Consider the following 26,531-nt stretch of genomic DNA (forward strand, 5'->3'; position numbering starts at 1 on the left):
ATTTTATAATGTTTATTCAGGCTGAATTATAAAAATCAGCAGTCTAGATTATGCCTGTATCCTATATACCTTACTACTGTAGAATTTCTGTCTTTATCAAGAAACTGTTTGGAAATATATTTACTTCGTTGGGGCTGGTGTCTTCAAAGTGGAGAGTAAGTTGGTGGTGGTGGTGGGTTTTGTTTGTTTTTTGTTTGTTTTGTTTTTTTTGTTGGTGGTCATTGCCTGTGTGTTTCTAGTATTCCTAACAGGGCCAACAGAGTAGCAGAAGCACAGCAATAACTCACAAGGTTACTGACTGCCAGGCCATTGGCAATGATTGCTATTCTTTGATCTTAGAAATTCACATGGCTGCTCATTGAAAGCCTCAAACATATTAGTAACTCCTGATGTAAGTAAACTTGAATGTTCCAAGAACTCCTCAGTAGTCACTCTTTACCCATACAAACCTCTGGAGGCCCTTCCTTTGTGCTGTCTAAGAAGTAAACAGAGTGAAAGCTAATAACAAATATGTTACTTTCCCATTCTTTCATCTTGCTTGTCTTTTACTTCATCTCTTGTCTTTTCTCTTTCTTATGGTAATTATCCTATATATTCTGCATCAATCATATAGGTCTTTGAAAAAAATTTTTTTTTTTTTTTTTTTTTTTCGGTACGCAGACCTCTCACTGTTGTGGCCTCTCCCGTTGCGGAGCACAAGCTCCGGACGCGCAGGCTCAGCGGCCATGGCTCACGGGCCCAGAAGCTCCGCGGCATGTGGGATCTTCCCAGACCGGGGCACGAACCCATGTCCCCTGCATCGGCAGGCAGACTCTCAACCACTGCGCCACCAGGGAAGCCCTGAAAAATTTTTAAAACAGCTTCATTGAGATATAATTAACATACTATACAATTAACCCATATAAAGTATGCAATTGAGTGCTTTTTATTATATTCAGGTATGTGCAACCATCACCACAAATTTCAGAACATTTTCATCACCTCAAAAAGAAACCCAGTATCCTTGCTTTCCCCTCTTTCCTCACCCAGCTCTGAGCAGCCACAAATCTTTCTGTCTCTAGAGATTTCTCTAGTCTGAGCTTTCATATGAATGGAATAATATAGTATGCGGTATTTTGTGAAACAAACTTGGATTGTTTCCACCTTTTGGCTGTTATAATAATGCTGCTACAAACATTCCAGTACAAGTTTCTGAAAGCACCAAATCCTAGCCACTAGGCTACCAGGCAACTGCAGGTACAAGTTTCTGCATGAACATGTTTTCATTTCTCTAGAATGTTATACCTAGGAGTGGAATTGCTGAATTATATGTTAACTCTGATAGTTTGAGAAACTGCCTCACTGTTTTCTAAAGCAGCTAAACCATTTTACATTCCCACCAACAGTGTATGAAAGTTGATATTTTCCACATCTTCATTTGTTATCTGATATTTTTGATTCTAGCCATCCTACTGGGTGTGAAGTGCTATTTCCTTGTGGTTTGATTTGCATTTGCTTGCTGACTAATAATGTTGAGCATCTCCTCATGTTCTTTTTTTAAATTGAGGTATAGTTGATTTATAATATTAGGTAAATTTTAGGTGTTCAACATAGTGATTCACAATTTTTAAAGATTATACTCCATTTATAGTTATAAAATATTGGCAATATTCCCTGTGTTGTACAGTATATCTTTGTAGCTTATTTATTTTATAGACAGTAGTTTGTACCTCTTAATCCCCTGTCCCTATCTTGTACCTCTCTGATTCCCTCTCCCCATCTCCCCACTGGTAACCACTGGTTTGTTTTCTGTATCTGTGAGTTGTTTCTTTTTTGTTGTATTCACTAGTTTGTTTTATTTTTTAGATTCCACATATAAGTGATACTCTTCATGTTCTTATTGGCCATTTGTATATCTTCCTTGGAGAGATGACTATGCAGATCCTGTGCCCATTTTTCAATTGGGTTATTTGTCTTTTTATTATTGTATTTTTTATATACTCTTAGTATAAGTCCCTTATCAAATATATGATTTAGAAACTTCTTTCATGCCTTAAAATACATTGTTTGTGCTTCTAGGCCTCTGCTCTTGATATTCCCTTTTCCTGGAGTACTAATTCCTACTCTTCATTTGGGTAATTTCTTCTAAACCTTTTGAAGCTTAGTCTGAATGTTACTTCTTCATAGAAGTAATTTCCACGTTATGTAAAATAGACTTCTTGCCTTGCTTCTCTCTCTGGCTCCCTGTTTATTTCTCTAACAGCACTTATAGTTTACCTATGAAGTTTACTTATGTATTTATTTTTTCACTGGCTGCTACTCTAGAATGTCACCTCCATGAACATTTTTGTCTAAAGTAGTAGGCAATAATAAATATTTATTGAATGAATGGGGGAATTAATATTGGATTTCTTCTCCCTTTATTTTTCTAATCATCAAACTCTGTCTTCCAAATCGTTGTCAGAGGGCACTGGGAATTCCTTCTAGGCTAATCTGAAGTAAGTTTAGAAATTTTAATTTATACCTGGAATAACCTCTGATCTGACTCAGTTTTTAGCGAATGAATGGTTTTGCAGTTAGAAAGCTCCTTGAGCTAGACTTCTACATATATCATTCATGAAGGAGTCACTTTTATTATTCTTATTTTATCATTTACAATGTACTACTTTACCCATATATAGCACATGAAAGGTATGCATTGTTAGCATTACATCTCATTTTTTCACAGTTGAAAAAAAAACCAAAATAATGCACAACATTTATTCTGTGATTACATCCAATTTAATCTTTTATAGCTTTCAGTGTCTTAACTCTACCACTTCCTCTACTGCATTTCTACTTATCTCATAGGAGATTGATTTTCTGACTGGCAAAAACATTCTGTTTCAAGTACTGTATAAAAGAGTAAGTTCCATGGTGATAATCATTCCCTTTAATGGAAAGCACAAAATAATGTTAACATCGTTACTCTCAGATTATTCAGATATTGTAATTGGATATTTTTAGGTGACTTTATACATATATGAGAAAACAGGTCATTTAAAATCTTATATGAGAGATAAATCTCACTATGGTATCTTTTTTTTTCTTTTTGCCTCAACACGAAGTTGTTTTTCTTTCTACAAATTAAATGAGAAAAAGAGGGAGATTGTCATACAAAATTGAAATGAGTTCTAGATAGAACTTGCTTTTCACACTTTGTAATTTTTCAGCTCTGAGTGAACTTTGTATAAAATCTATGTTGAATCGTTAGATTCTATGTGTTGATCAAATGCTTACAAGGACCATGTGATGTTCTTAGGTGAAGATCAGGAATCTAAGTCACTGTATTAAATCTGTATTATTTGCGTAGATTTGATACTTTATAAAGGCGCAAGTGAACATTCAAACCATTGGCAATGTTTATTAAAACATATTATGTGTTAATATGTTGGGGGGTGGAAAAGGCTTTTTGCTAAGTATTTTTATATATGTCTACTTTGAATGTTTCATAGTTGGAGCCTACTGTTTATTTAAAGTTAATCATTGCAATGCATTTTGGTCAGTAAGAAAACAAATATGGATAAAGTTTCTAAATTAGAGATGGAGCTGTAGAACAACAGCACCATATTTTGTGTCTCTGGGGTTATTCAGTGTTGAGTGAATGAGCAATAAAGTTGATAGCTTTTGTAGTTACAGTCTTAGGATGCCAACATATTCTAGCTCTCAAGACATGCTGATGTTATTTTAAATTGTTTGCGTTAAAAGATGTTGAAATTTAGCCTTTTCAACTACAAATACTGTTATTTTGCCATTAGAATAATATCCTTATTTTTAAAAGACAGTTTTCATTTCTCTATATTGATTTTGTTTACCAAATTTTTATTTTTATCTTACTGGGTTTAATTCTTTTTTTTTTTTTTTTTTTTTTTTGCGGTACGCGGACCTCTCACTGCTGTGGCCTCTCCCGTTGCGGAGCACAGGCTCCAGACGCGCAGGCTCAGCGGCCATGGCTCACGGGCCTAGCTGCTCCGCGGCATGTGGGATCCTCCCAGACCAGGGCACAACTGGGTTTAATTCTTTATTCACTGATGCTGCTCCTTGCTGACACTTTGGTAATTTCCATCTTTTCAGACATTAAGTTCATGCCCATGTCCCTATGAATTATCTTCATGTCTTTTTAACTTACAAATGGGATGACAATCATTATATAATCCTAATAGTTAGATTCAAAATTGGAATATTATCTACATAGTAAGTAGAATTGAACTTAAGAGGAGAAAAGGGAGAATGAGATGACCTATAATGGCAACTACATTTTAATAAAAGAATGAAAATTGCCAAATTAACAAATGAGTAGACTAGGTTGCTTTTATTTCTAGTCTGATAAATTATGTAAGATTTAGGATTACCACTCTTCCTCCAATCAACTAAAAATAGAATCCCATGGGAAAAATTGAAAGTGCTTTGAAAAATAATATGATACTACATAAAATGTAATGTAATGTAATGATGGGTATTCTGATTTTAAAAGCCTTTTTGTATTATGTCTTACACATATAGTCTATAAATATTTTTAGTGATGAATTCTCCCTTTTATTAAATATTTATCTAGGCCTTTATGTCAAGTCAGACACTTTTTCTTTTTTCTTTCTGTATTGTTTCTAACCTTGGAATTAAAATTTATTTTCTGCAGGTAAAGGTAAATGGCTTTGATTTGGCATCATCCTGTTAACTGAGAATAGGGATATAAGATTATGGTTTCTTTCCAGTGTAGTAAATCTTGAGCTGCAGCTGTTGAGATACTTAGTTTAAAAATCAGAATAAGTATTTACTTTTCAATGGTAAAACTCTTCATGTGCTTCTTACTTTCATGTTTGCAACAAACATGAATGGCAACCAGCAGAAATAGATCACCTGCTAGTTTAGGTGCAGGTAATAAGGGAAAACTAATTCCTTATTTTTTTTAAAAAACTTTTCACTGATTTCTCTTATAGTACATGCTTAATTATCACATATTAAAAGGAAAAGTGATATGATAATTCCAAAGTGAGGAATAATCTATATAACATATAGATGTCATGGGTTTAAGAACTCACAGTTCAAACAAAATAAAGACATGGAAGAATTTAGATACTCTCACATTTAGAAATGTAGGGAGAACTAATATTAAGCATCTGTCTAGTTGCTTCTTGGAGACCACTACAGAGTCTTCTTATTTATTGTATTAAGAGTAAGCTGGAATAACTGTATTAATCTACATGGAAAAAGAAAAGATAAGCAGAAAACACAAATTGGAAGCAAATATTTCACAAATGAGCTTCAGTCTAATAGAAAGAAGGGTGACTTTCCAAATTAAGCCTAGGAATCTGTTGCTAGTTAGTTTATGAAATCTTCCATTTATTTGTTTCTTTTGTAGCAGTTGTTTATGACATTCTGTATAAAATGGGCATTTAAAATGTCTGATATCCTTGGAAAGAAGTGCTAAAAGTTTTCTGTATAGATTTTCTTTGCATTTATATTAAGCTTACATTTTTCCTCCCCTTGAAATTGAGGTTCTTTTTACATTATTTATAGTATAAGTATAATCTTTACTTCTATATAATAATCTTCTGAGAAATAAATTATACAATGTCATCAAGTATGAAAAGATTATGGTGCTTACCATAACAAAGAATTTCAGAGTTTAGGTATGAAATATTGACTCTAATTGAATTTTGTAAACATGAAACTTGATGATTTTCCTTTCTTCCATTTTACTCAGTGGTAGTAAGTGCTTAATTGCTTGTTGCCAGAGGGAGCTGTCCTGTGCATTGTAGGATTTTTAGCAGCCTCCTGGTCTCTGCTCACTAGATGCCCATAGAACTCTCTCTTTGCACCCACCCCTCCCAGCTGTGACAGCCAGAAGTATCTATAGACAGTACTGAAATATGGGGAGCAAAACTTAGTCCATCTGAGAACTATAGCTATAGATTCGTTTTTCCATTCTAGCACTTCATACAAATAGAATCACATAGGATACTTTATTTGTGCTTGCTTTCTTTAAGCATAATGGTTTTGAGATTCATCTAGTTTGTTACATGTACCACTTGGTTGTATTATTTTACTAAGTAGGATACCAGTGTAGGTAACTATGATTTGGTTAAACATCACTTTTTGTTTGTATTTTCTTAAAATCCTTGAAAACAACTGCTTTAAAATTTTAGGCTGCTAATTGTATCACCTCAGTCCTTTCTGAGTCTTTGTATTAACTGATTTAACTACTGGTTATGAGTCGTTTTTTCCCCCTTTCTCATGTTAGTAATTTTTAATTGAATATTCAACATTATTAATTTTACATAGTTGAGTGCTAGATTTTGTTGTCTTTAAAGAGTAATGGACATTTTTGGGCATGCAGTCAAGTTACTCGTGGATCAGTTTGATCATTCAGGGCTTTCATTTTTTTGTTAGGGTAGGTGCAAAGTTGTCTTTATGGCTAATTTAACTCTGTTACTAAGGTGTGACTCTTCTGGTCTGTGGAACACTCTGGTAATTAAGGAGGACTCTTCACACTCTGTTTGGAACTTGGACATCTTCTAACCCTATGTATCCTCTGGGAATTGTTCATTTTACAGCTCTCAGCTGTTCTTTACCCAGTCTTGTGGAGCTTCACTCTTCAACTGCACAGTTGATTCTTTGCAACCAACTTGACAAAGACTTATACAAATTTCTGGAGTTCTTCCTTTGTTCATCCTCTTCAGTACTCTGATCCACAGATTTTAGTCTCCTCAGCCTCTCTGCAATTTGACTTCTGTCTCTTTAACTCAGCCAGACCTCCAGGGCATCCCCCTTCCTGCACAGTGATCTTGAAAGTGATTCAAGAAAAAAAACAGGGCCCAAGTGTAAAAGTTACCTCGTTAGTTTCCCTTTTCTCAGACATGACGGTCCTGTACTGCCTATTGGCCAGTGTCTGAAAACTGTTTGGGTATATTTTACCCATTTTTCAAGTTGTTTATGGCAGGAAGGCAAGTCTGTTTCTAGTTCCTCCATCATGGCCAGAAGCAGGACTCTGGTTTTTATTTTTTTGTGTGTGATTATAAACATAGAAATTTTGGCAAACATGAAATTCTGTGTATCGTTCATGCTTGTTCTACTCCCCAAATCACTGATTCAGAGTTACTGTATTCCTATGGTACCATTCCTTTGATTCCGTTTCCCTTTGCCTCATTCTCCATGCCCAAGGGCTTTTGCTGGAGTAAGATTATTAGCCTCTCTCTGGACTTCCTCACTTATTCTGTACAAAGTTAGGAAAGAAAAATGTTTGGTAGGTGAATTTTGGAGAAGGAATGGAAAATCTTAGATTAGCCTACTTAAAGGCTGTATTTCCAAGTTAGCCTACCATTTTATTTTTTCTGTTTTTAAAAAGTTTTTTTAAGTTAGCCTATCTTTAGATTATACTCATACCTTTCCTAACAAGAGCAGTCAGGAGAGGCCTTTGGTTGTCTGTCATTGTCTGTAATTGAATATATTCAGTGCAGGGGAGATACTTGTAAGTCTATGTGGCAGGAGATCCAAGTTATGGTGCCTAATTTAGCTGTTATAGTACTAGCACTGATATTTTGAACTCCATTTATCTTCTCCTGTCTACTTTTCATTTGGTTCCAAATTCAGAGGGGGGGAATAAAGGAACTGTTTCCCTCAAACTTGGTAACATCACAGATACAAATTTTCAATAAACATATCAAATCACTAAATATTTTTAGCTGTGACGTTGCATATTGAAGAGCTCACGCTTCCACTGAGAGCTGAGGGAAATGATAACCAGAGGTTATGAGCATACAAAGTTGTCTCTCTAGGAGTCTTGCAGGCACTCTGTCTCCAGCTCAGCATTTGTTTATTGTCTCAAATCAAATTTCCAGGTACTAAATTGGGCCCTTTAGCCTTTCTACCAATTGGTAGATTCAGATGCATACCACATTTGCTGCTTCAGAATTGTTTACACTCTAGTGCCTGTGCTCTTTTCCTTAGAATGAGATGAAAAAGCAAAATAGAATAGCAAATGTGAAAGGAGAGAGACAGGAGAGCAAGATGAGGCTGTAGAGCCGGAGGGAAGAGGCAAAAGATAACAGGATTTTTAAAAAGCAGGTAATTTACAGAAGAGCTGTATGGACATTCTCTATTTGAAGGAGATGGTGGTGGTTATAAAAGGCAGGCTTACACATGGATAGAAAGAATGACACAGAAGGAAACAAAGATGAAAAACAAACTGCATTTGTCTTTCCAGTCATGTGCCACTAGTGATTTTTTATAGCAGTATAACTGACTCTTAACAGTATTATGTTAGTTTCAGGTGTACCACATAGTGATTCAGTATTTTTATAGATTATGCCCCATATAAAGTTTTTATAAGATATTGGCTACATTCTCTGTGCTGTAATTTTATCCTTGTATCTTACTTTACACCTATGGGGAGTGGGCCAAGATCAGTGAAGGGGATTAAGAGATACAAACCATTAGTGATTCTTAATAGGTTCTAGATAGTTTGTTCTTGGGAAATAAGTAATGTAGATATTCTAAATGGAAACTATAAAAATTCCATTTTAATGCTGTTCAGTTGTCTTTTACCTAACTTATATTGAGATGCATTTAACATTAATACTCTGCTGTTAATAATTTTCAACAAAATTATCAGCTTTGATATTTCTTGTTTAAAGGTTTTGAGAATCTTTATTAAAAATAATAATTTTCTCCTTTGAGTAAATCAGTTTCATTTTTCTCTAGATATTGCTTCTGATTGAGGGCATTTATGGAATATTACAGAATCATTCTGGTCTTGATACTTAAAGAGAATAGACTAGATTAGTACTAGATATCAGAATTATACACTCTTGCAACAAAACAGTTCTTTCTGGTTTATGTGTATATTAGTGTGCATATGTTTGGTATAATTATATACTCATGATGATTGTATGAAAGAATATGTCTGTAGCTTTGATATGAGAAGGTTTTTTAGTGACCTAATTGTCAAATGTGGAAAGTTGAATAAATTATGATTTATATACTTAATCATATAATTTTATATATGATGACCATGAGGACTGTGTGAGGATATGTAGCTGCTTTTTGGACTAAATAAAACCAGTTTAGACCACTGGAATATGTATGTCTTTTTTGTTGTTGTTATTTACACTTCTTATGTATGTCTTGATTATGCTCAATTATACTCCTATCTGTGTATATATAGTATATGCATACACACAGGCATACACACACACACACACATGCTTTATGACATGTAAGTTTCATGAGGGCAAGTGACCTTGTCTGTCTAGATAAAATAAAATACTTTTTCTGGAACTTATAACTGTTTACATAATTAAGTTGAATACTTATTTTTCAGTGTATCTAGCATGTTTTGTTAACATAACAAGTCATCTTTCTTGTTAGACAATGATCTTGGCAAACCTCTATTGCACTTCAAAATGTCTGATAAGCAAACTGAGTGGATAGAAAACTGCCGAAGACAATTTTGCAAAATGATGAAGGCCAAACCTGATATAATCAGTGGAGGTGGTGAGTATGTTTTAATTTTTGTGAGTGTTTTGGCTTGAACAGTATATTAGCAGAAGCTGTGTTTTCCTGAAGACTAGTACTGGCATATCATATCTAGAATACATGATATTAATTCCAGAAGTCCATTGACTTCTGAGAAATTTGTGGTCCTGGAGAACAAAAATTAAAATTTGAGAAATTACTCAGCTTTCTTTTAGTACTGTTTCAGAGGCCTTGGAAGCTAAATCTACCTTTGCCTAGGTAACAGTTTGCTTGGTTTCACCAGCTTTCACCTAGCTATACCATACTGCTATGTTTTTGGAACTTTATTGAATGTTTTGACATATTTTGAAACTCCGCCACATCTAGCCAAATAAATTTAGTGACTTTTAAGGAAATTTGGGTGTGTGTGTGTGGGGATAACTATGTTGTCTAACCAGCAAGCAAGTTGTTTTATGTTCAGATATTTATATGCGTGCATGCTTCCTAAAATTATCATGTTTTAATTAACATTATCTTAAATAAAGATAGTCTAAGAAAAAGTTCTAATGTCAATATAAGCTAGATTTCTTGAAAGCTATAATTTGAAAATGATTGTCCTCTTTATCAGCCATGCTTTATGGTTTTCATGTTTGTATCATTTGCTGTAAAATTAAAAATGGGAAATAAAAATAAGTTTATATTTTGTTGGAGAAATTATATTTTCAGGGAATATGATATATATGGGCAAGAAATCAAACATTATTCTCCAAAATTTTAGTGTAAAATGAGCAGTTCACCTGTTTTATATGCCCCCAAATATTTTAAAAATAGGTATTAGAAATATATATTTATCACTGGTTGCATAATAGAAAATATTTAAAATAGGTTTTGCAAATGCCAAAAGGTACAGAACAAAATGAGAAAGCAGCAGCTTGGAATATTGTTCAGTTTAAACACCCTAAGTAAAGGTGTAGTTTTCTGAGTTTCTCTCTTACAGGGATGGTGATAAGACAAGAGAGAAATCACCTGTTCAGTCCTATCCATGACTCTGAAACAACATAAACAAGTAGAACATTACCATTAAAACTGTGTTCTATTTGGAATCTTGGGGCACTTCCCACAAGATTTGACCTTAGTTCTACATTACTCTGATACCGTGTCCACTGTTAGATTTTGAGCTACTTTCAAAAGTAGATCTTGACCTCTCTGCCCAGCAAGGTCTAGTAGGTTACACAAAACTCAGTTACTTTTAACAGCAACTTTATAAGATAGTCTGCATTTTATGGATAAGGAAACAAAAGCCAGGAAATGTTAGATAACCAGCTCAGTTCACAGTGGCAGACCCAAGAAGTGAATTCAAGCAATCTGAATCCAAAACTCGCGCTTAGTATCAGTTTTCGATACTACCTCTTTGCACCTTCTCTTTACTACCTGATATTTTCCACGTGGGAGGCAAACAACATTTATTAAGTAAACCCAGGTGAGCGTAATACTGATTGAGATAGAAGATGATAAAAGTTTTTAATATCTCCAGTCTCATAGCATACTTGTTTTCTGTCTATAAGCTAAGATGAACTAGTTTGGGGGGTAAGCTGCAGAAATACTAAACAAATAAATGCTTTTGTAAGGCAGGCATGCTTATTTGTCTGTGTGCATGCACATGTACATCTGGCTCTATAATCTGGTTCAACTTGGGTTTTTTTTTTTTTTTAGACATCTTTATTGGAATATAATTGTTTTACAATGGTGTGTTAGTTTCTGCTTTATAACAAAGTGAATCACCTATATGTATGTGTATATACATGACTCTTTTTGAATTATGGTTTGCTCAGGGTGTATGCCCAGTAGTGGGATTCCTGGGTCGTATGGTAGTTTTATATTTAGTTCTTTAAGGAACCTCCATACTGTTCTCCAGAGTGACTGTATCAATTTACATTTCCACCAGCAGTGCAAGAGGGTTCCCTTTTCTCCACACCCTCTCCAGTGTTTGTTGTTTGTAGATTTTTTTGATGATGGCCATTCTGACCAGTGTGAGGTGATACCTCATTGTAGTTTTGATTTGCATTTCTCTGATGATTAGTGGTGTTGAGCATCCTTTCATGTGTCTGTTGGAAATCTGTATATCTTCTTTGGAGAGATGTCTATTTAGGTCTTCTGTGTATTTTTGAATTGGTTGTTGGCTTTTTTGATATTGAGCTGCATGAACTGCTTGTATATTTGGAGATTAATCCTTTGTCAGTTGCTTCATTTGCAAATATTTTCTCCCATTCTGAAGGTTGTCTTTTCGTCTTGTTTATGGTTTCCTTTGCTGTGCAAAGGCTTCCAAGTTTCATTAGATCCCATGTTGAATAGTAGTGGTGAGAGTGGGAAACCTTGTCTTGTTCCTGGTCTTAGGGGAAATGGTTTTAGTTTTTCACCATTGAGGATGATGTTGGCTGTGGGTTTGTCATATATGACCTTTATTATGTTGAGGAAAGTTCCCTCTATGCCTACTTTCTGGAGGGTTTTTATCATAAATGGTGTTGAATTTTGTCTAAAGCTTTTTCTGCATCTATTGAGATGATCATGTGGTTTTTCTCCTTCAGTTTGTTAGTATGGTGTATCACATTGATTGATTTGTGTATATTGAGGAATCCTTGCATTCCTGGGATAAACCCCACTTGATCAGGGTGTATGATCCTTTTAATGTGCTGTTGGATTCTGTTTGCTAGTATTTTGTTGAGGATTTTTACATCTATGTTCATCACTGATATTGGCCTGTAGTTTTCTCTCTATGTGACATCTTTGTCTGGTTTTGGTATCAGGGTGATGGTGGCCTTGTAAAATGAGTTTGGGAGTGTTCTTCCCTCTGCTATATTTTGGAAGAGTTTGAGAAGGATAGGTGTTAGCTCTTCTCTAAATGTTTGAAAGAATTCACCTGTGAAGCCATCTGGTCCTGGGCTTTTGTTTGTTGGAGGATTTTTGATCACAGTCTCAATTTCTGTGCTTGTGATTGGTGTGTTTAATTTTCTGTTTCTTCCTGTTTCAGTCTCGGAAGGTTGTGCTTCTCTAAGAACATGTCCATTTCTTCCAGGTTGTCCATTTTATTGGCATAGAGTTGCTTGCAGTAATCTCTCATGATGCTTTGTATTTTTGCAGTGTCAGTTGTTACTTCTCCTTTTTCATTTCTAATTCTATTGTTTTGAGCCTTCTCCCTTTTTTTCTTGATGAGTCTGGCTGATGGTTTATCAATTTTGTTTATCTTCTCAAAGAACCAGCATTTAGTTTTATTGATCTTTGCTATTGTTTCCTTCATTTCTTTTTCATTTACTCTGATCTGATCTTTATGATTTCTTTCCTTCTGCTAACTTTGGGGGTTTTTTTGTTCTTCTTTCTCTAATTGCTTTAGGTGTAAGGTTAGGTTGTTTATTTGAGATGCTTTTTGTTTCTTGCAGTATGATTGTATTGCTATAAACTTCCCTCTTAGAAGTGCTTTTGCTGCGTCCCATAGGTGTTGGGTCATCGTGTTTCCATTGTAATTTGTTTCTAGGTATTATTTGATTTCTTAGTGATCTCTTGGTTATTTAGCAGTGTATTGATTAGCCTCCATGTATTTGTATTTTTTATAGATTTTTTTCCTGTAATTGATATGCAGTCTCATAGCGTTGTGGTCAGAAAAGATACTTTATACAATTTCACTTTTCTTAAATTTACCAAGGCTTGATTTGTGACCCAAGATATGATCTATTCTGGAGAATGTTCCATGAGCACTTGAGAAGAAAGTGTAATCTGTTGTTTTTGGATGGAATGTCCTATAAATATCAATTAAGCCCATCTTGTTTAATGTATCATTTAAAGCTTGTGTTTCCTTATTTTGTTTCATTTTGCATGATCTGTCCATTGGTGAAAGTGGGTTGTTGAAGTCCCCTACTATGATTGTGTTACTGTCGATTTCCCCTTTTGTGGCTGTTATTATTTGCCTTATGTATTGAGGTGCTCCTATGTTGGGTGCATAAATATGTACGATTGTTATTTCTTCTTCTTCGATTGATCCCTTTATCATTATGTAGTGTCCTTGTTTGTCTCTTGTAATAGTCTTAGGGTTTTTTTGGTTTTTTGGGGGATTTGGGGCGGGGTTTTTTTTTTGCGGTACGCGGGCCTCTCACTGTTGTGGCCTCTCCCATTGCAGAGCACAGGCTCCAGATGTGCAGGTTCAGCAGCCATGGCTCACGGGCCCAGCCGCTCTGCAGCATGTGGGATCTTCCCAGACCAGGGCATGAACCCGTGTTCCCTGCATTGGCAGGTGGACTCTCAACCACTGCTCCACCAGGGAAGCCCTAGTCTTTGTTTTAAAGTCTATTTTGTCTGATATGAGAATTGCTACTCCAGCTTTCTTTTGATTTCCATTTGCATGGAATATCTTTTTCCTTCCCCGTACTTTCTGTATGTGTTCCTAGCTCTGAAGTGGGTCTCTTGTAGACAGCATATATATGGGTCTTGTTTTTGTATCCATTCAGCCAGTCTATGTCTTTTGGTTGGAGCATTTAACCCATTTACATTTAACGTAGTTATCGACATGTATGTTCCTATTACCATTTTCTTCACTGTTTTGGGTTCGTTATTATAGGTCTTTTCCTTCTCTTGTGTTTCCTGCCTAGAGAAGTTCCTTTAGCATTTGTTTTAAAGCTGGTTTGGTGGTGCTGCATTCTCTTAGAATTTGCTTGTCTGTAAAGGTTTTAATTTCACTGTTGAATCTGAATGAGATCCTTGCTGGGTAGAGTATTCTTGGTTGCAGGTTTTTCCCTTTCATCACTTGTAATATGTCTTTCCACTCCCTCTGGCTTGCAGAGTTTCTCCTGAAAGATAAGCTGTTAACCTTTTGTGGACTCCCTGTATGTTATTTGTTTTTTTCCCTTGCTGCTTTTAATATTTTTTCTTTGTATTTAAGTTTTGATAGTCTGATTAATATGTGCCTTGGCGTGTTTCTCCTTGGATTTATCCTGTATGGGACTCTCTCCACTTCCTGGACTTGGTTGACCATTTCCTTTCCCATGTGAGGGAAGTTTTCAACTATAATCTCTTCATGTATTTTCTAGTCCCTTTCTTTTTCTCTTCTTCTTCTGGGACCCCTATTATTCAAATGTTGGTGCATTTAATGTTGTCCCAGAGGTCTCTGAGCCTGTCCTCAATTCTTTTCATTCTTTTTTCTTTATTCTGTTCTGCGGTAGTTATTTCCACTATTTTATATTCCAGGTCACTTATCTGTCTTTCTGCCTCAGTTATTCTTCCTTTGACTCCTAGAGAATTTTTAATTTCATTTATTGTGTTGTTCATCATTGTTTGTTTGCTCTTTAGTTCTTCTAGGTCCTTGTTAAACATTTCTTATATTTCCTCCATTCTATTTACACAATTTTGGATCATCTTCACTATCATTACTCTGAATTCTTTTTCAGGTAGACTGCCTATGTCTTCTTCATTTGTTTGGTCTGGTGGGTTTTTACCCTGCTCCTTCATGTGCTATTTATTTCTCTGTCTTCTCATTTTGCTTACCTTACTGTGTTTGGGGTCTTGTTTCTCAGGCTACAGGTTTGTATTTCCCATTGTTTTTGGTGTCTGCCCCTAGTGGCTAAGGTTTGTTCGGTGGGTTGTATAGGCTTCCTGGTGGAGGGGACTGGTGCCTCTGTTCTGGTGGATGAGGCTGGATCTTGTCTTTCTGGTCATCAGGCTCATGTCCAGTAGTGTGTTTTGGGGTGTCTTTGACCTTATAATGATTTTAGGCAACCTCTCTGCTAATGGATGGGGTCATGTTCCTGTCTTGCTAGTTATTTGGCGTAGGATGTCCAGCACTGTAGCTTGCTGGTCTTTGAGTGGAGCTGGGTCTTAGCATTGAGATGGATATTGCTGGGAGAGCTTTCGCCGTTTGATATTATATGGAGCTGGGAGGTCTCTGGTGGTCCAGTGTCCTGATCTTGGCTCTGTCACCTCAGAGGCACATGCCTGACACCTGGCCAGAGTATGAAGACCCTGCCAGCCACACAACTCAGAAGAAAAGGGAGAAAGAAAGAAAGAAAAAATAAAAATAAAGTTATTAAAATAAAAATTTAAGTAATAAAAAAAGAAAAAAAAAGAAAGAAGGAAGCAACCAAAGAAAAAACAGATACAACAATGATAAGAAGCACTAAAAATTATATTAAAAAAAAAAAAGGACAGGCACAACCCTAGGAGAAATGGTAAAAGCAAAGCTATACAGGCAACATCACACAAAGAAGCATACACATACACACTGACAAAAAGAGAAAAAGGAAAAATATATATCTCTATATTAAAAAAAAAAAAGGAAGAGAGCAGCCAAATCAATAAGCATATCTACCAATTATAATAAATTCCAAATACTGACCTAAGATAAACATGAGACAGAAACAAATTAACTGCAGAAAACAAAACCAAAGTCTACAGTTGCTCCCAAAATATACTAAAAAATATACAAAAATACTAAAAAAAAAAAAAAAGGACAGGCACAACCCTAGGAGAAACGGTAAAAGCAGAGCTATACAGCCTGCTCTCTCTAACCAAAGGACCAGGAAAAGGGCAGTCTACCAAGGCAAAATTTGTAGATAGTGACCACTTTAATCCAGACAAACACCACTTTAGAAAATATTGCTAACAAGACTTGGGGTTCAGCCTGGACTTCTGTTCTCAGCTGCCAGTAATGAGGCACCCCTGCCTCTCCCTGGTAGGATGGTATTGGAGGAGACCTAGGTAGAGAGTTAGGAATTTCACCATCACCCAATGGTAATAAGGCCACCGTCTCTCCTTCCCCTCCACACATGTATTTGTTTCACACATGAAACAAATTTTAAAATACAAAGTGTTAGCAAAGAAATATATAAAGAAAACCCAAAAGGAAATTTTAGAACTGAAGAATTCCATTCCCAAAATAGAAAGCTCAATGGATGGGCTCAACAATAAAATAGAGGGGACAGAGGAAAGAATCAGTGAACTTGAAGATATTAAGAGAGGAAATAGACGGAAAAATTTTAAAAAAAGATTGAATCCCAAAGTCCTGTGGAACCATAACAGAAGATCTAACATTTGCGTCATTGGAGTCATGGAAAGAGGTTGGAGCTACAAATGTATTTGAAAAAATGATGGCTGAAAACTTTCCAAATTTGGCAAAAGACCTAAGCCTGTGGATTCTAGAACCTCAAAGACCAAAGACCCAAAGAAGTCCACACCAAGACACAATACAGTTGACCCTTAAACAACACAAGGTTGAACTGTGTAGGTCTACTTATACACAGACTTTTTTTCAGTAGTAAATACAGTACTAGATGATCTGAGGTTGGTTGAATCTGTGAATGAGGATAAGGAGGGCTGACTATAAATTATATTGGGTTGACCAAAAAGTTTGTTTGGTTTTTTCCATAAGATAGCTCCAGTGGCACTTAGTTGTCTTTAACTTCATTCGAAACAATTTTGTTAGACTGTATTGTGACAGCTGTCACATCAGCGTGCATTTAAAAACAAAACTTATCAAAATTGATGAATTTTTGTGTAGCCATTTTCATATTGAAGATGAAAGAAAAAAGCCACATCTTCGGCTTTATTTCACAAAAGGTAAAAACCCGACCAAAATGCAAACAAAGATTTGTACAGTGTATGGAGAAGGTGCTGTGACCGATCGAATGTGTCAAAAGTGGTTTGCGATGTTTCATGCTGGAGATTTTTTTCTGGACGATGCTCTAGGGTCTGGTAGCCCAGCTGAAGTTGATAGCGATCAAATCGAGACATTAATTGAGAACAATCAATGTTATACCACACGGGAGATAGCCGACATAGTCAAAATATCCAAATCAGGCGTTGAAAATCATTTGCACCAGCTTGGTTATGTGAATCGCTTTGATGTTTGCGTTCCACATAAGCGAAAAAAGCCTTCTTGACAGTATTTCCACATGAGCTTCTCTACTTAAATGTAATGAAAACATTCTGTTTTTAAAACAAATTGTGATGGGCAATGAAAGGTGGACGCTGTACAATAATGTGGAACGGAAGAGATCGTGGGGCAAGCAAAATGAACCACCACCAACCACACCAAAGGCTGGTCTTCATCCAAAGAAGGTGATGTTGTGTATATGGTGGGATTGGAAGGGAGTCCTCTATTATGAACTTCTTCCAGAAAACCGAACGATTCCAACAAGTACTGCTCCCAATTTAGACCAACTGAAAGCAGCGCTCAAAGAAAAGCATCTGGAATTAGTCAACGGAAAATACATAATTTTCCATCAGGGTAATGCAAGACTGCATGTTTCTTTGATGATCAGACAAAACTGTTAACAGCTTGGCTGGGAAGTTCTGCTTCATCCTCCGTATTCACCAGACATTGCACCTTCAGATTTCCATTTGTTTTGGTCTTTACAAAATTCTCTTCATGGATCAATTTTCAATTCCCTGGCAGACTGTAAAAGGCACATGGAAGAGTTCTTTGCTCAAAAAGATAAAAAGTTTGGGGAAGATGGAATTATGAAGCTGCCTGAAAAATGGCAGACGGTAGGGGAACAAAATGGTGAATATGTTGCTCAATAAAGTTCTTGGCAAAAATGAAAAATGTATCTTATTTTTACTTTAAAAACCGAAGGAAACTTTTGGCCAACCCAATACATTATTTTTGACTGTGCAGGGGGTTGGCACCCCAATCCGCTCTTGTTGTTCAAAGGTCAACTGTATAGTCAAACTTCTGAAAATTTAAGACAAATCTTGAAAGCAGAGAGGGAGAAACAACACCATAGCTACAAGGGAAAATCAATGCAAATGACAGTGGACTTCTCCCCAGAAAAGATGGAGGACAGAGGAAGTGGCATGAGATTATTCAAGAGCTGAAGGCAAAGAACTGTCAACCTGAGCTCTGTGTTTTTTGAAAGTAGCCTTCAGGAATATTGAGGAAATCAATACATTCTCAGGTGAAAAATGTCACCAGCAGACCTACCCTAAATAAAGGAATAAAGGAATTTTTCTACCTCTGTCATGTGCCTGCAACCTCCTTTTCATCTATAATTGTACAAACTTTCTTTTAAAAACAAGGAATGAATATAAACTACTTGAGAACATTGAGAAAAATAGTCTGTGCTTATAATTTGTATAAAAAGTGAACATAGTTGGATGTGGTGAGATTGTAAAGTGCTTGAAACACATTAGTAGAGTTCTGACTTCATGGAGGGTAGAGAGATGAGAATTGTAAGTTCTGAATACTGAAGTGTTCAGGAACAAACATCTGGTGGTTACATGAAGGATGGTGATTGGGAAAAAATTGCACGCATAATGTAATTGTCTTGTGATCTGGTGATGTGCCAGCAGTGATAAAAGATGAAAGAATTAAAGAGTGAATCCTGGAGAAATTTTGTATGTTTTCAAACATTGAACTTTTTGGAACCAGCTGCTGTTGTGATGGCAATGCCAAGGGAGAAAACAGTCAATATCCAAGTATCCCTGAATAAGCTGCCTTCAGTTTTTCCTCATCAGTAAAACCCGTGTCCTCTTTTATTATATACATATTATAAACCTTGGTTTCGTAGTCTACTAATGTCATAGTCCAACCCTAGGGAATAAGTATAATTAAAAGGACATCTCCTAATTTAAAGTCCTTTTGAAATTCCAGGTCTGTCATTTAAAATAAAAATCCATTTAAAACAATACTCTGAGGTTTACTTTCTGGATAGTAATATCCTGGAGTTAATTTACTCTTGAAGTTAAGAAATGTTTTATGTGAATTAATTTCCTTGAGTCACAGATAATGGAATTTTTAGTGAATTGACAGTCATACTGAGACAGCCACTGTAGTAATTATGCAGTTTAGCTACACTTACATTTGGTTAGTTAGAAAGATGATACCAGTAAATTGTAGCCATGGCTTCAATTACCATATATGGATTCGTTTTTAACATTGTTCCATGGCTTAGCTTATCCCTCAAAATATTTGGAAGTGCATAGTGCTGTTCATATGGGTTGCTTGGAAAAGCAAAAATATTGGAATCAGCAGAAATTCAGAACCTTCTCTAGGTAGTTCAGTGATGTCATCCCTATATAGGATGCATAGAATTACTTTATAAGCCTCCAATATATTGATCTAATAACATAATTTCATATTTCAAGATCAGTGCTTGCTGGAAAGTAGTATGCTTTGCAAAGTCTGCAGTTAGTCTGGTGACTCTTAAGTTTCAAATCATATTGTGTTTTAGCAGCTTCAAAGATGTGTATTTTGTCTTCACTAACATATGTTTAGCTGTCTGATGGCTAAACCTGATTTCAGGCATTGGATTCAAATAACTGTTCAGCAGTGTGCTGTGACTTTTCCCGTTAACTCAGCCACTTTGCTTAAATCCATAATTTGTAACAAACATATGGTTGTGCTAAAATGAGAATAATTATAGTTGAGTTTTAAATGGACATTTCCACTTAAAATTTTTATATAATCTTTGTTACTAATGTATATCTCACACCTTATTAGGAATGATTGTATCTAAATTTCATCGACACACTCTTTCTGAAAAATTATAATCTCAAGAGACAGCATTAGGTGACTTATAAACAAACATGTAGAAGTTGAAAGCTCTCACCTAAGGGCCATTATTTACATATAGGTTCATAGAAAAAAACTTTTGAAAGATTTCTCTAAGAGTGGGAGAATTTGTGCCTATGTATGTGAAGATAGAACCAATCTAAACAACTATAAGTTTAAATAATCTACAATACTGGTGTCCTTTCTGATCCTCGACTATTGCATTTTCATACTTTTAAATATTCATTTCAACTTGAAATCAGAATATGAATAGAGTTCCATGAATAAAAAATTTCATTTTTATCTTGAGATATAGCTCAAGCTATATCATGAGATGTAGCTTGTTAGACCTATAGTTGTTGGAAAGCATATGTTATTCTTCTTTGACTTTACATTTTTGACATATTGAACACTAATTTTCCTTCATGAATTATATCTTTAAAATGCACTTGGATGTGAAAAAGGGTGCATTCAGTTAATACAGGCCATAGTCAGAATCCTGAATATAACTAGGGCACAATTTTAAAAGGTGACTAAAACTTACTTTCTGTAAGTGTAAGCATATCAGTTACCCTCCAGATATATTTCTTTCCAGCAAAAATAATTCTAGATTGCATATTAATTATAATCCACCTGGTTATATCTATTTGGGAAGTAATATGTGCAAATACTGTGGCATTATTTATATACTATTACATTGACTATTTACATTCAACTTTTCTTTAATAAACTTAGAGCAGTTTTAGATTCACAGCAAAGTTGAGTGGAAAGTACAGAAAGTTCTCACATACGTTCTATCCTTACATATGTACAACCCCTCCCCCCACTATCAACGTCTCACGCCAGAGGGGTACAGTTGTTACAACTGATGAACCTACACTGACATATCATTATCATCAGGAGTCCAAAGTTTACATTAGAGTTCACTCTTGATGTTTCACATTCTATGAATTTTGACAAATGTCATAGTAATGACACGTATCCACCATTGTAGTGTCTTACAGAAGAGTTTCACTGCCGTAAAACTTCTGTGTTCATCCTTCCCTCTCCCCAACCCCTGACAAGCCTACTTTTGATCTGCTTGCCTTGAACAGATTCTGTCTGTTGCAAAGTACATAAAACACATAATATGTCCTGCTTTGAAAGGGATGTGAGCTATGTATTGATTCTGGTCTTGGAGCTCACATGATTTTTTTCTGCATGTGTGAATGATGATGGTAAGATATTATAGCCTAGTTTGTAATTTTTTTCTGAATTGAAATCATTTAGCAAATTCTGAAGTAATCCTTAGAGGATCTAAAGATAACAGATGATTCTTTTCCAGTTTTACATTGAATAGGTTCTCAGTGAAGCTATTAAAATTTAGTTTACATTGGAAACATTGTTATGAATATTAAAATAATGTTTTGAATTGGCCCCCCTAAGAGCATAACTGTGAAGAAGCTCTGATGACTTTAACATCCTAATTATTCTCTTGTTTATTACAGCTTTAGTAGAATTACTTGAAAAATTTGTCCTTCATGTCTCTGAAAGCCCATCTGAATGCTACTTCCCCTCAGTGGAATATACAGGTACAGTTTAAACATTTTTGTATTTTGGAAAGTGCTCAGTGTGCAAATAGATAATGTTTCATAGAGGAGTGTAATTAGACACAAATATGCACAAGGTTTTTTCACCCTAAAAAATCTCTCCCTTTGTGCCATATACATTCCGGATATCTTTCAGTTTCTTCTGTGCAAATGTCTGGGTTTCCTTGTAACTTTCTAGCTTCGTTTTTGAGCTCTTTTTTTTTTTCTGTCTACCCATTAAAAATTGTTTTTCCTTAAGGCAGTATCTTCCAATGTCTTTCACTCTTCTGTTTTTATCCACTAGGAGATGATTTCCTAGTGATCTCATCTGCTTGTACTGTTCTACCCACCTTATATATTGATGACTTCTAAATATACCTCTTCTACTCAAAGATCTATAAGCTTCATTCTCATATTTCCAGATGCTTAATTGGTAAACATCACCTGGATGTGCTAAAGAACCCTCAAGCTCAAAATGTCCACCTTCTCATACGTCACTGAGATACATCCTCCTCCTACACTATTTTTGTGGGCAGTGCAATCATCTGTCCATCTAAGCCAGGTTCCCCCCCAGTCACCAAACTGTATTCTGTGTTCTTAATATAGCTCAAATTTATCTACTTATATCTATCTCTACTCTTCTTTATGTTAGTTTAGGCCACCATTACTTTTTGCCTAGGTTATTACAACATTCTCTTTACCTGATGTCTCTAATTGGAGTCTCATTTCTTTTCAGAGGTATTCTTTATGCTGCTTTCAGAGTGACCTGTGAAGTGTAAATCTGACCCGCTCTTTCCTCTACCTCTTAGAAGCTTACCATTGACCACTGCATACAGTTTAATCTTCTTATCATAGTACCCAAGGCCTTATGTTACTCTTCTCCTTTCTTCTCTAGCATCATCCCTTTCTCCCCACGCCTCATATTTGTTTTTCAGGGGCACTAAACTATTAGCAGCATTGCCAACCTCACCCTCTCTTCTCCAAATACACATTCATTTATTCAACAAATGGATATTTTCCTCTGCTGTATAATAGAACTGCTGTAAGCACTTGGACACATCAGTGGACAAAAGAGAAAAAAGTCTTGCCTTTACAGAGTTTACCTTCTGATTGGAAGACAAACAATAAATAAGTAAAAAGATTCAGTATGTCAAGTGGTATGGTGGTAAGTGAGAAATGCAGAGCAGGGAAGGGGTCTAGGAAGTGCTAGTTGGGGGTGGTGGCTCCAGTGTTAAATAGTGTTCAGAGCAGCAGAAATTGGGAGCAAGATACATGGATGTTTCCAGAGGGAGAGACTTCCAGCAAGCGACTAGGAAGGAGATTAGTACAGCTCAGAAGGAGTAAGGGGGAAGGATTGTTGGTGTTGAAGTTAGAGAGGAGAGGATGATATAGGTTTTTTGTTTTTTCTTTTTCTTTTGGCCACACTGCGTGGCTTGTGGGATCTTAGCTCCCCAACCAGGGATTGAACCTGTGCCCTCGGCAATGAAAGCACGGAGTCTTAACTACTGGACTGCTGGGGAACTCCCTGATCTAGGGTTTTTAAAGTCATTGCAAGGTCTTGAACACAGGAGTGACATGCTCTGATTTACCTTTTTAAAAGATCACTATTGCTGCTGTATCAGGAAAAGACTGAAGAACAAAGGGCTAAAGCAGGGAGATGAGTTAGGAGGCTATTGAAAAGATGAAATGGCAGTGGCTTGGATGAGGATGTCAGTGGAGTTAGAAGTACTTGGATTCTAGGTATATTTTGAAAATAGGACCAACAGAATTGAGTAACAGACTGAATATGGGGTGGGAGAGAAAGGAGTCAAAAGACCCAAGTTATTGATCTGAGCCACTGGAAGGATGGGATTACCAAACACTGAGATAGCGAAGAATGGGTAAAGAATAGGTTTCAGAGAGGAGATTAGGAGCTTGCTTTTATGTTATGTTTCCAATATTTATTACACATTTAAGTAGACATGCTCTGTACATGTTGGCTGTTTGAATCTGGAACTTAGGGAGAAGGTAGGGCTGAAAATACAAATTACTAAATCATCAGCTTAGTATATAAAGCCAATACACATCTCTTTGTCATGTTTTTCTCATATTCTGACTTAATGTCTAATTCCTCACGTGACAGCACACTCGTGTAAGGTAGTTTCCTTGTCTTACCTGTCGTATCCTCTGCACCTAGAGTAACAGTGCCAATAAATGTTTGACAAATAAAGGAAAAAAGGGGGCTTCCCTGGTGGCGCAGTGGTTGAGAGTCTGCCTGCCAAGGCAGGGGACACGGGTTCGTGCCCCGGTCCGGGGAGATCCCACATGCCACGGAGCGGCTGGGCCTGTGAGCCATGGCCGCTGAGCCTGCGCGTCCGGAGCCTGTGCTCCGCAACAGGAAAGGCCACAACAGTGAGAGGCCTGCATACCGCAAAATAAATAAATAAATAAATAATAAAGGAAAAAATGGATAGAAGAATGAAGGATAAAAGCTTTGTATACTGTGTCAACCAGTTGGTTTACTCTATTGTCTGTTAAAATTAAAACATTTAAGATTTCTGAGCATTGATTCATCTTGTGCCTTAGGACAATGAATTTAGTAACTGTGTAAAGGGTGAAGAACTAAAATTTCCCAAAGGTGAATATCCAGTGCCTGGGGCTCAGCAAATGAAGACACAGTGAAGAAAAAGCAGAGAGGTAGCGTAGGCTCATGATAATAGATCATCATGGGATATCGCCCCTCTTCCTCATAAGGGTAACATGACTTTTCTGTTTGCTAAAGAAACCATCCTTCAAATATGTGTTATTTATTCAAGTTAGACACAATGTGTCAAATCTCCATAAAAAGAAAAAAATTTTGAAGATACATTTTCAGTCTGGCTCAGACTAATTTTTTTAGCTCTGTTATTCATCACTGCCCAAATACATCCTGTGCATTCATATCACTGAACCTTTGTTCCTACTGTTCCCTCTGGATAAACCTTTTCCTCCCCATGACACCCATATGATAATGTCCAACTGCACTGTGAAGTTGCAGCTAGAATGTCACCTACCTTCTTATTCCCAGTCAGAAGTCCCTCCTCTGTGCTCCTGTTGCATTCACATTAAACTACCATTTTGATATTTATTATATTGCATATGGCTAATTTAAATGATTTCATTAGGTCTCAAATGCCTCTGTATCTTTAATATGGCGTTTGAGATATTTTTATTGGGTTACATATCCATACTGTCACATAGCGTCCATATTCACACAGTACATTTGTATAACAATCCTAAAGCTATTGGGATTTACAAAAATACATAGGAACATGTACCTAATTAAATCACAGTGACATCTAATGCAGATTTGGGAAAGGGATAAAAGTGATCCTAAGAAAATGAAGGCAAAGAAATGAGAGGAAAATACAAGGCAGAATTAAACAGAGATTAAGGTAGGTGAAGGGCATTGGTAACTATTGACCACTGCTTGTGAATTAAATAGAGTGCTGGGGCACCTGATGTGCGTTATATCATTCAACCCTGTAACTACAGTTGCCCCTTGAACAACATGGATTTGAACTGTGCAGGTCCCCTGACAGGCAGATTGTTTTCAATAAATACATACTACAGTACTACCAGTCCATGGTTTGTTGAATCCTTGGATGCCGAACTGAGGATAGAGAGGGCCAGCTGTAAAGTTATACTCGGATTTCTGCCTGTGTGGGGTTGGCGCCCTAACCCTTGTGTTGTTCAGGGGTCAGCTGTACTCTCTGAAGTAGGCATACTCATCACATTTAAAATCAGGAAACTGAGGCTCAGAGGGAAGAAAAGAGAAATTGTCAAGAGAATTTTGAGGAAAAGCATCTGTGAAGAAAATTACAACTTTATGAACAAACCTTAAAAAGAGTGTGAAAAACATACAGGGATTAATGATCAAGTCTGTGAGTAAGAAAGGAAACAAGTAAGAAGTGGTGATCATGGAGATTTGCATGGCCAAAGTGGGTAACGGGCTTCCCTGGTGGCACAGTGGTTGAGAGTCCGCCTGCCGATGCAGGGGACACGGGTTCGTGCCCCGGTCCGGGAAGATCCCACATGCCGCGGAGCGGCTGGGCCCGTGAGCCATGGCCGCTGAGCCTGCGCGTCTGGAGCCTGTGCTCCGCAACGGGAGAGGCCAGAACGGTGAGAGGCCCGCGTACCGCAAAAAAAAAAAAAGTGGATATCTCTCGTCTTCAGTATGATGGTCTTCAAATTCTGCAGCTCTCTTTGGCACATTGTTCTATTGGGTCGTATTTTCTATAGATAATTTAAAATTAACGTTATGTTGTATATGTTATCTAAATACTCAACAAGGCTGATTGCTCAGTGTGCATGCATTTACTACCCTCTATTATATTTCTAAATTATGCTGAGGGAGATCTCAGATGTTGGCTTCATTGAATGTATTAACTAGACAGATAAACCCTGAATGTGAATTTCAATTCTTTAAAGGCTCCAGCGGAACAGCTATCCACTGGCGTTGTAGAGCACAGATGAAAATAAAGTGGCTTCCTGTTGGTTGATTGTTATCCTTTATCATTTACTTTTTGGCTGGTGGAACAGTGGTTTGCTATTATAAAATTTCACTCTATTTACTTTAAATAACCAAAAACCATGTTTTGATATAAAAGATGTTTCAAAGCAGACACTGGATAGATATATTCAATGTTTTTTCTTGTTTCTTGAAATGAGAAATTGATTGGCTTCTTAAAAATGACAGCTTGCTAAACCCTAAGGTAGCTGAAATTAGAATAACACAGTCATCCATCTGGTGTTAGCTCCCTCAGGATTTCAATCCATTATAAAATTTGCAAATTCTGGAAAAATCAAATTAGTTTGGCTGTTTATCACCTTAAAGAAAGAGGACAAACAGATAAAGTTCTGCACACTTGCAGTTTGTAACTCCATACAAGTATCTTTCCAAATCCTAACAGACATTAACCATTTGTCAGCTCATTTCCCTG

The 26,531-nt window shown here is 36.4% G+C and overlaps 1 protein-coding gene across 4 annotated transcripts in view; it reads left to right on the forward strand.

Annotated features, from left to right (window-relative positions):
* Positions 1-26,531, forward strand: part of TBC1D32 (TBC1 domain family member 32) — a 186,469-nt gene that overhangs the window by 121,162 nt on the left and 38,776 nt on the right. For all 4 annotated transcript variants that reach the window (XM_027087576.1, XM_027087586.1, XM_027087557.1 and 1 more), the window contains 2 exons: positions 9,385-9,510; positions 21,490-21,573. In XM_027087576.1, coding sequence (XP_026943377.1) covers positions 9,385-9,510; positions 21,490-21,573 — 210 coding nt within the window. The remainder of the gene's footprint in view (positions 1-9,384; positions 9,511-21,489; positions 21,574-26,531) is intronic.

This window comes from Aethalodelphis obliquidens, unplaced genomic scaffold (assembly GCF_003676395.1).
Source record: "Aethalodelphis obliquidens isolate GAN/ISIS:26980383/991018 unplaced genomic scaffold, ASM367639v1 scaffold3, whole genome shotgun sequence".
Lineage (NCBI taxonomy): Eukaryota > Metazoa > Chordata > Mammalia > Artiodactyla > Delphinidae > Aethalodelphis > Aethalodelphis obliquidens.